Source organism: Falco naumanni, chromosome 1, assembly GCF_017639655.2.
Source record: "Falco naumanni isolate bFalNau1 chromosome 1, bFalNau1.pat, whole genome shotgun sequence".
Lineage (NCBI taxonomy): Eukaryota > Metazoa > Chordata > Aves > Falconiformes > Falconidae > Falco > Falco naumanni.
Genome location: NC_054054.1, coordinates 45,100,200 through 45,111,636, shown reverse-complemented (window position 1 = coordinate 45,111,636; position 11,437 = coordinate 45,100,200). Strand labels below are relative to the sequence as shown.

The window sequence follows — 11,437 nt, the reverse complement described above, 5'->3', positions numbered from 1 at the left end:
ACAAACCACAAGGTATCCTTGCAGTAACCTTCCTGGAAGTTCTTTAAAGACTAGTTTTGCTTCTTCACATGTCCAGAACAACTAAAGGGCTAGGTCCAGTAGAAGAGTATCTGTAATTGTATACATGACCCAAATCTAGGATTTCAGTCCTACAAGATATGATTTGATAGTGGAGCAGTCCTACTGTTTACTCAAACTCCTGAAGCTAAAAGTTTCCCAAGGATACTGAAGGACAAGAGACGAGAGCAGGAGGTAAAGTAGAAAGGGAAGAGAATACGTAAAAAACCAACACATTTCAGAGAACTCCAGTTAGTGGTAAATAACTTCTATATTTTAGAGCATTTACATCCATGAATATTTGCTGTGTGTTTCTTCAAGCAGAAGTTTTCTGTTCAGCCAGTTACCCACATATGGGCTTTTTGTAGGCAGTGACTTCAGGAGACCCTGGTAAATACGGCATTCTTTAAGGATGCCCTTGTGGCTGTAGAATATTTGACCACAAATATTATTCCAGGTATTCACTTTGCAAACACCAGAGATGGAGACATTTCTTGGCAAGACTGTGGATGCAGTGAGTTCTAGTGAAGCACATTGTAATGATGAAGGACATTTCTCATAACAGATCTTTAATAAAGATCTGTTAATAATAAACTGATTAGTAAGGTTCATGATCCCTCTGTGGATATGGCTAGGCCTTTGTAGCTTTTACTTTCAGCACAGTCTTAGATTTGTTTTAAAAATTTTGGGACACTGAAGAAACAGAGAAGCTCTTCCTTCCTTTCCCCTTACATCCACTGTTACATATGGCTGGCAGCCAAGTTGCTGTGGTCCTAAATACCCAAGATTTAGGGAAGGAAATAGGTAAATTAATTCCTGGGTTAAACTAATCTCAGAAAACACTTTGGGAGGAAACCTGAAACGGATTTGCAAAGACAATTCTTTTTTAGCAAGAATGTTTTGTAGGAAGAATCAGCTTTGATGCCTTGGCAGATACTCTTGCAGAATAGAAGACATAGCTAAAGAGGTAAGTGTAGCAGCAAAAAAGCCTCCACAGACTTCAACTGTGCTCCTACAAAAATCACGGACACCAAATTCAAATCCTATAGTGGAATAGGACATCTCATTACTGAAAACAACTTGTTCCATACCTTAATAAATTTAAGGACAGTTAGCTATAAACACATGAAAGCACTTCCTATTATCTCCTGGTAGGTAGGAATGCCAGCTAAAGCTGTGTGAATATTTGTGCTTTTCTATGGGCTGTGGCTTCTCTGCAGACATCCAGTACAGCACCTTAGTAGTTAATGGCCAGGAAAAAACAGGGTTCTTTTGTACGTAAGTCAGGATATAGGAAGATCTGATCTATGAACTTGACTGAACTGAAAAGCTCTCCCTGCTACCATAGCCTAAATGTTGACTGCGTGAGCCTTAGGTGGACTGAAGGAGAGGGCAGGCATTTTGTTCTACCATATGCTCCAAAATGACTGGGATTCCTGTCTTCCCAAGGCTGAGCGCCAGCTCTATACTGCATAAATGTACTGTACAAGTGGGCCAGCTATGACCAAATCTCATCCACCAAGCCTGTTATGAAATGTTGCAGGCAATTAACAAAATAGTATAGGGTCTGCTTTTAAAGATCATTTTTGGGAGGGATAGTCTTGGACTTATTGAAAAATAGTTCTAATACCCTATCCACGTTGACTGAGTTAAGCATGGTCATGGAAACTAATATGAACCTAGCTTCTAGAAGGAGAGGAAAAGTGTGTGCCAGCCTTTCTGATCACTGAATGGGCACTTTCCCCAGCAGGACATAACTGGAGTGTGAATAAAGGATCTGAGAGTAACTGATGGTATTGAAGGCAAAAAAGTCAATTTCGTGATATTCCCAGTCCCAGGTAATTAAGTACATTGGGAATATCTGACTTGTCATGAATGATTCAACGTAATAGATTAACTCAGAATATTCCATGACAATATTTAACATGCTCATAAAATAAATCTAACACTTGATACAGCAATTCTGAAGTCAGCCAAAAACTGTTTAATGGGATGTAGTATGCAGAAGTTGTGTCCATGATAATTTACAGGTATTGAGGATGCCTGAAACAAAAAAGCTCTCAGTATGCTACATGACAACAGGATCACCTGGAGGGTGACTATTTTCATTTGTTTGAAGTCCAGCAGCCCTACTATGTTAGCATTTGCTAGCCAAAAATACAGAAGTAATCTATCTGTCCCTACTGGTTTGGGCACAGTGAAGGATAGTCATGGTCCCTTGTCCATCTTGTCTTCTACCATTGGAACATAACATTTTGGAAACCTCAACTAGTCAATGAAAAGCTAAAAGGATGATTGCTTAAGTAGCTCACAATATGCAGACAAACCTATACTTCTTGCAGGTATAGCGTAGCATGAGAATTTATGCAGACGCATGTCAGTCAAGATCTCCCTGTGGTGGAGGGGTAGGAGTCTAATTATGTGATAAGATTCTGTATAATCTAAAACTATTTCAAATGGATAAATCCTAAAGTAGTATCAGAGTCCTAATATCACCCTTGTATAAGTATTCAATGGCCATAAGATGCAGCTTGTATCCCTCTAACCTTAACTGTATGGAGTCATGTTTAAGAGATCAGTTCTCCTCGTATCTCTTATATCAGTATAGAGATGTTATGTTTTGCTGGAGGTGAACTAATACCTGTGCTAGAACTTCTGTGAAGATACTTTATGCTGTGAAATGGACTGAACCGATGATGGTTGTAAGCCTGTGCCAGTGTTAGACAAACATTCTATTTTTGAGATTTTATACAGAGCAGGTGCAGTGGATGGTAATAAATATGAATCAGTCCTTCTTTTGCAGGTATGAAATAATCCAGTAAGTGTTACCACACTGACATTTTAGGTATTTAGATTACAGATATTGAAGATGAGTTGCGGTCCCCCCTTCTTCCTTGATGCTAGGAAAATACATATTCTTGTGCTATGATGGAGCCAATTCTACAGCTACTAGCCCTGGAAGAATGCATCTCCTACCAAAGCAGATTCCCAGAAAGGCTGCTCAGAAATGGATAGGAAGACCAACATAGTTTCATTTACAAGTGTAGCTGTAGCCAAATAACAGTAAATTCAAATGGAACATTTTATGAGGTAACTGAAAGAAAAATTTAGAGGTGATGTTGGACAATGTGAGAAAAGGTCTAGTCATGATCCTTTGATGCTTGCATAGTGTTGAGGATGCAATTTATACAGCTGAGCATTTGACAGCTGTATAAAACCCCCCATAAAATAAAACCCAACTTCCACCTTTTCAAGCAAAACAATTGCTGGTAAAATTCCAGCAAGAGAATGGTGTTTTCCCTGTCTACAGCACTGTGTAGCGCGTACATGGCATGTGTGTGTGGCAGTAGAGGTAGCTTATATCCCACGCTCTGAAGTTAAGATGACAGAACTGTGAAAAGAACTCAGAGGTTTATCAAAGACATTCAAGGACATTACTGAACTATTTACTTTGCAAATGCCAGGTGCTGCTGAGGAACATGGCAGGGTTGGAGAGAATCAGTGTTCAAATTCTAGAACCTTCCAAGAGGAGTGTAGTGAGATTCTGAAGGGGAAAATGAGCTCAAATATTGGTCCTCCCTGCTGGAAATAGTCCCATAGGTAGGTCGTCCCTGCTGGAAAATGACCACACATCCTCTCACACCTAGGCCAACATTTCAGACATAGTAATCTCAGTTTATGGGACAAGGAACACTTGAGTGGTAAATGAGTTTGTCATCAGACATATAGATTGTTTTATACAAAGGGTACAAATTAAAACCTCGATCATTTTTGGTTCCTACTATAACTTTCTTTAGAGAATTTATTAGACAGTATCTAATAAAAAATATATTCTTATACAAAAAATCTTATTTAGAAAGTGTTAATTTTGTTGGGGTTTTTACCCTGCAGTATCTTATTCATTAGACTTTCAGATTCTTTTATTGTTCAAGTTCTTTTGACTTTGTTCTTCACGTTTCTTTCAGCCCTTTTATGTAGTCCCTGTGGATTTTGTAGAGGTGTATACATGTCTAATGATTTAGGCTGCAAATTACAAGATTTCTTATTAAAAGAGTAAAACTCTGAAATAATCCCCCAGAATAAATGGGAAATATAAGTTAACAAGTTCATTTAAGTTGAATATTCAGCACTTTATGGAAAGAGATAACCAATATGGTTGCTTACAGTAAAGTAATCTAGGGAATCGATCTCAAGTACCTGAGAAGTGTCATGTTATTCTATGTGTATGTAATGAAATTTTAATCCAGATGCTGGGAAAGAAGACAGACTTTACAAGTTATCTTTTTCATGTTATCTCATTCTGCAGAACATACTGTAGTTATTTATAAATGTGTAACCACCAGCTGTCTTTTCTCACAGGTTTTTTTTTTCTCTCTCAAAAATACACTGATAAGCGGTAAACAGGGAATGACCACAGGACTACATACATTTGTAAATAGTTATCTTCAAAAGCAGTACAACTGGGATACATAAAAACCATGAAAAGCCAATTAATAGGATTTCTTGTGAACTTTTGGATTTCTTTTTCACTTGCTTTGTATTTTCACAGTGGAGAAAGAGAAGAGAAATGTATAATTGAAGATGTCCCCAGCGACACATTGGTAATTGGTAGGTACCTGTCAATGTTATATGAGGATCTAATTTATGCAATAAAAAAAGATAGCATGTAATGTAACAGGAAAATCTATGATTGATGAATATGGTAAAATCATGGTGATAAGAGAGAGGGCACACTGAAAATAATTCCCCACATCAGGGGTTAGCCATAATGTCCTCACACATTGTGTGTGTACATCACACAAAGAAATGCAGGTTTCCAAAGTGCTTAACTGACTACACAAAGATAAAGAATGTCTTCTAATTCTATAGCAGTGGAATTGTTGCTTCAATGTGTGCTTCTATACATTCTGACTGATTTACTTGTTCAAACCAGAATTTCTGTAACATGGTTTTCCCCATTGAATGGGAGTTACTTTTTTTGATTGATGTTGGTCCGGAAAGAAGCAATTCAGGATGTACTAAAGTTTCATTTCACCTGGGCTATCACAAGCACATTAAATTAATCTACAAGACTGTAAATGTAAGATTGAAAGGGGATCGTAAAAATAATATGTAATTTTTTTTTATAAATAATGTGATAAATATGAAAGACTCCTAAAAATGTCATGTGAATACAGTGCACTTAGATTTTGGAGGTCTCTGCATGCATTCTGTATGCTAACCTTGCCAGAACATTAGCAGTAATCAGAAAGTATTACTTGTTAATCAACCATTTTTGTAGTATTCTAGAACATTTTCAAGTGTAGTAAAAATTTATTGAATTTCACACTGTTATAAAGTGTCCCCTGAGCAACTTTAATAATAAGCACATGAAATACTTATATTGTTAATAATTTATCTTTATATTTTTGCTGAAAAAGCCATAAAGATGTTTAATATTAAGCTGTTTTATTTAACAGATTTTATCTATGTTTTTATTCAGGGAATTACAAAGTACAATACTGGGATATACATAAACAAGACTTTCTTGAATCTGCTCCTGGTTTGGGAATGATTGTGACTGTCACATCTCCGTCTGCTGAGGTAAATAAGCTTTACTAATGTTTCTGTAGGATTTATGAGTTGAGTTTTGGCACTGGCAGGCAGCACTATCTAAAAATAATAGACACTTTTTGGGAAAAAGTAAATCTACAGTCTACCAGCTAGTTCAGTATTTTGATGCTGAAAGGTATAAGCACCTTGTGATTTCTTTCAACGTAAATAGAAATTACAATGCTTGATAATGATGTGTGTGGACAATTTTTGCATTACTACCGGATTTGGGAAACCGAGTCATTAAGAATAGTAAGTGGCAACTGAGAAAACAGGTTAAATTTAAAACAAAATGAAAATTTGCTACTGAGGTAAAAGTACGTGGGCAGCAGAAAGGAAGGTTGGTGATAAACTAAACTGCAAAAGTCAAGATTACCATGAAGCTGCATACAGCCATCAGGCATAGCAACTGCCTTCTTTGCCATGAGGTCCTGAGGTTTTCAGCAACAAGCCTAGACAAGGTCTTAGTTTTTAAATTTTAAATGCTTTAGAGAGCACTGGCTTTTGTACATTGCAGAACTCTGTAACGTTTCAATGTTCACTGTGAGCTAAATAAACCTATTCTGAAATTCAGATTAATTTAATGATGTCAGGAGATTAATTGCTTACCTTTTACATCCAATTTACAGTACTGTTTTTTGATTGTGTTATTGATATTTATAATGCACAAACCCCAACAGATATAATATTTAAATTACAGGTACTATTGTCAAAACTGTATGGGCCACAAGGGACATTTTCTTTTACATCCTATCTCTCCGGGGAGCATGTTATCTGTTTACAGTCTAACTCCACAAGATTTGTGGTATTTGCAGGAAGTAAACTGGTAGGCGAACTTCTTAAATATTCTTTGTTGTAATAGTATCAATTGTTTATAAACTGCAGAGATTACAAACTAGATTAGAAGTTTGTCTAACTTCTAGTACATAATTCAACATGTCCTAGTGGTTACAGAAGACAAACCTAGAATTACAAAGATGAAGAGATAAAAACATTCTGTTCTGATATTTAAGAAGGCAAGATTCAAGATGCAAGACTAAAAACTATAGAGTGATTTAATGTTTGTACGGTGCTTTGAATGTGAAATCTCATCAAGAACAACTAATTGGTTCAAAAAGATAGGTGTGTAAGACTAACACAAACACTTGTCATATATTCCATGTCTTTAGTAGCTTAGATTGAATTCCTAAAGAAAATGTAACATTTTAATTTTTGAAAGATATTCTCATTAAGAATATTTAGTACTCTTCATATTGTCTACTACCAACAAAGTTGTTCTTAATGCAGATTTTGTGAAAAGTTAAGCCATCAGAGGTGACATCATGGCTCTAATGTATTTCAGCAAACAATTTCATAAAGACTGTTTTGAAAATTTTATTTATATGCGTATTCTCAAAATAGAGTTGAACAGGTGAGAATTACTCTCTAGAGGTGCTTTTTCCTCCCAAAGCTGACTGCAAAAAAAGGTAGATAACCAGCTAGATAGAAACAGCTTGTAAACATATTAAGTGAGATAGGCCAAATTTCATCCTAGGTGTATGCTTTGGGAACATGTAGATGACACAGAACTGAGAAGAGTTAACAGTGCTGAATTGGGACTATTACACTGGAATAAGTGGGTATTCTTACAGACTGATTAATGGAAATGAGTGGAAATTTAATCATACACATTGGAAAAGCACTTAGGTTCTAATAATAAAAACATTTGTGGAGCTCATCAACTAGGGAGGGTAAAAGGGATAAAGCATTCGTTAGTCATAGTTAACTACACATCATGGATGTGATTCTGAGGATGCACGAGGAGGTTTTTATCTGGTACAGATGGAGCTGTATTAATATAATTTTACACAAGGCATGCACCATGTACAGTTCTGGTCATCCTATTCAAAAGAAGTGAACAGGTGCAGGGAAGGAGAAGATCAATAGCATAAATACTAAACAGGGTGGTTTGTTTAGCTTAACACAGCAGTAGAAAAGGAAAATAATTGCTTTTTCTGATTATATCTGCAGGATTAAGGATCACAAAAGGAAAAAAATTCTCTAGCTAGATTGAATCTTTAAGTAGTCTTCTGCAAGCACCAGATGCAGTGGTGATTATCTAAACTGCTACAAACCAAAAGTAAATAAATTAATGGACAAAGGCTACCATAAGGTCATGAGATAGATTTCTAGATATTTGGTGAGCTAACTCTAAGAGAGCAGAAAGAAGATGTGCTCTTCATTTGTGGCTAATGTCTGAGTAGACCAAGCTTCTATCATCATAACACTAAGCTCTGGGATTTCCACAGATTATCTGTTTGATTAAAACTATTTAATTTTCTCTTAGGTACAAATTGGCTTCAAAAAGAACTTTCTTCTATTATTTTCAGTAAAATTTTTAATTCATGCCAGAATAAGTTGCATAATATTGCAAGTTCCATTCTTTTCTTTTATTTCTATGGGTCTATTGCTTGGCAGGTTTGGGGCGTTTTTGTTATAGATTGCGCCGTATCTTATAGGATATTGGGAGGTATTTCATACTGGATAAACTGTGTGGAGAAAGAAAAAAGATACCTTATGTATGGTTCTGCTTTAATACCCATGATAAACTGCAAATAATGATTCAGCTGGTCCAGTCTTATATTCCCAGCTGTTAGTGGAGAAAACCTGAAAGTGCATCTATAAAAAGCTTCCTGTGGTACTACCGAAGAATGTAATTTCTGCAGTGTTAAGATGGAAAGTGAAATACAATGAGCAGTCCTAATGGTGGCCACTTTTTAAACTAGTTTGGAAAAAGAACAGAAAACATTCCCATGGCAATCGAATCAATACTAGCATAAAATAATGCCCTAACATTAGTGAAGACTGTAAATTTGTACAATTGATTTAAAAATAAAATTAAGAAACACTTTAAATATCCTACCTGATTCTAATTTTAAGGAGGATTTCTATAAGCAATTAATAATATTTTCCTGTAATGAGCTTAAAGGGGAATTATCCATTGTTTCTTTTTTTCTAAGGAATTTTGAAAACACAGAAGACATACTAATGAAAGTATTTTTACTTTTGCAGCGTATCCATTTGGACATTAGAGTTGGAGAACATTTTTTGGATGAGTCTGTTCTTCAAGCCAAAGACAAAGTGGATGAAGTTAACTTTAGACTAGAACATCTAATTGAGGAAATTCATCATGTATCCAAAGAACAAAACTATGAAAGGGTATGTATATTCCCTAATGGAAATGTTAAAAACATTGTACATAGACTTACTGATTTAAAAAGTATTATGAGGCTTATTATTTAATTACAGTGTTACTTTTAACCAACACATAAAATCTATTGGTGTTTAACCAGACTAAATTACCTTGCAAAATATTTTTAAGCTGTAACATAAAAACTAATTACACTGTGAACTCATGCTTATAGCAACAGGTGTTGTTTTAAAGCAGGAATTTCCAAGTATAGTTTTCTTGGTCAGAGTCAGTATCAGCAGCTGAGCCCGTGGCAGGTACCATTGCTGGTGGTGTTGCCAGCTTTTGTTTCCATGCTGGTCTGTGTACATAAACTTTAGTGGAGTGGGTAAGTATGCAGGCAGCCAGACTGTGTCTGAAATATATCAACTAGCTACCTAAAAAAAAGAGATTTGGTTGCAAAAAGGTTCTTCAATGCAATGTGGAAGTGACTGTAAATCTTAAAAGGCTTAAGCCTGTATTAATGGAACATATTTATCACAATATATCTTTTGAATATATCTTTTCCCTTGTGAACAAGGGAAAGCTCTGTTTGCCTTTCTGCCTTTAGGATTCAGTGTGTCTACTTCTTAGTTTTGAGTTATAAAGATACCCACCTTATTAATAAGAACAAACTTTCATTTTTATCAATATGAAAAAGGTGTTTGTTCACTACTATGCAGAAAAGGGGTGTATATTGGGTTACCTGGATAGCAGCATGACACATACAGATGGCAAAAGTAATAATTATGCTTTTCCTTTCTTCTTTAGGAGCGTGAAGAAAAATTTCGGAAAACAAGTGAAGAAACCAACAGCAATATTTTATGGTGGGCTATAGTACAAACACTAATTCTCATTTCCATTGGAATCTGGCAAATGAAATCTCTCAGAGATTTCTTTATATCTAAGAAGCTTGTTTAAGTCTTATAAAGTAAATGCACAGATTCAAAAATTGCACACCACATAACACCTAACGTCCAAGGAAACCCTGCATCTATGAGAAAAGTGGTTGTATAAAGCTCTCAAGCTTCTTTCACCATCTGCTCTGATTCTTACTTTAACTCTGGTTTCTTCATCTGTATCACAACCTCTGTCATCACCTTACATTTTACTCCTTGATTCCCATCTCTTATCAGTTTTTTTCTCCCTACAGATGTAAAGCTAAGTCTAGAAGGACTCAGTGACTAAGGCAGCATTTAAGTTCAACTCAGGATTGTTAAATCTGAAATAGAAGTCTAATAAAGTTTCCTAATATTTAAATTTCTCTACTTGCTTAGTAAACTTATTCATTACTATCATGAACAGTTCAGCACTTCAAACTGACTAGGATTCAGATAGTAGGCAGAGAAAAAACTATATCCCTTGTGGAGCTTAATTTGGGGAGAGTGTCTTGAACTAGGCCTATGTATGTGTAATACCTAGCTTTTACTCAAATATAACTGTGACTGTTTACTTTTCAAATATTTGAAGTTTTAAGCGACAGTGGAGCCCACCCCTAAGATTATGATTAGTGATTGCAGCAAGTACCATAGATGATAGAGACCTAGACAAACAATTCGAAATTGTACTTACTTTTTACTTCCAGGTAAGACTTAAACATTATGCTATGGAGTTGAGATCAGACCTCTCCCACAGTTGTTTATGTAAACTATAGTTTTTACAAAGTATGCCAAAGTAAACCAAATTACAAGTTTCTAGGTAAAAACTGAATTTGTGACTATATATTTTATTTTAAGTTATTCCTACACTAAATTCTTCAGTCTGTTTGTGTGTTTGAGAATTATTTTTATTTTAATTGTTCAGCAACTGTCTAAGGACTTAGCAGTTTTTAACTTTATTTCCATTTCACTTATTGCAGCTTGTTTGACTATATCTTTAGCTAGCTTATGTACAACTAGTAGAATAGCTACAGTATCATGCAATTACAACTCAAAAGCTGTGGTTAAAAATTCAGATAATTAGCTTGACAAAACAGTAGTAGTGTAAGAAGGAGATGGAGCTGGTAATATCATGACCCGTCTTGATTAACATGTAAAAACATGAAACTTGAAAAAGGTTCTAGAGGAACACTGTGATAGAGGAATATTGTGATTTGGCTTCCTACTTTTCTTTCCAGATCCTTTGCTAGTATAAAAGGTAGTGAAAGCTGAAATATCCCTAGACCAATTATTGTCGTAAAGACACTGCTTGCTTTCTTTTTTCTATCTTCTCACCTTTTGTTTTCATTAGCAAGGAAATAACATTGCCCTTCAAGTTCACTTATGTTTCCAGTATGGATATGAAAATACAGCTGTTAGTATGAGATAATCCATAAAGTTGACACAAAGTAGAGAAAAAAACCAATGCTCTATGGATCAAATAAATCAAAATAAAATCTCATAAAGCTATGCAATGAGGTATGTCCTATCTTTAAAAATTCTGAGACTTAAGAGTTGTCTCTTGAAATGTCCAGTAAATAAGCGCTGTTAAATTCGCTTTTATAGAGCACTCACGGCATGTCCTGTAATAACATGTTTTGGTGGTGGGAAAGAAGGAAAGATGTGTTACAACCATGTGGTATATGAAATCCAAGAAGAAACT

General features: G+C 35.4%; 1 protein-coding gene across 1 annotated transcript; it reads left to right on the top strand.

Annotated features, from left to right (window-relative positions):
- The first annotated feature begins 4,512 nt into the window (after positions 1–4,512).
- On the top strand, positions 4,513–10,121 carry LOC121082699 (transmembrane emp24 domain-containing protein 11-like). The gene is made up of 5 exons (XM_040582365.1): positions 4,513–4,665; positions 5,540–5,640; positions 6,350–6,475; positions 8,701–8,847; positions 9,629–10,121. The coding sequence occupies exons 1-5, from the start codon at positions 4,536–4,538 to the stop codon at positions 9,776–9,778; spliced, it is 654 nt and encodes a 217-aa protein (XP_040438299.1). The 5' UTR covers positions 4,513–4,535; the 3' UTR covers positions 9,779–10,121.
- Positions 10,122–11,437: the final 1,316 nt, after the last annotated feature.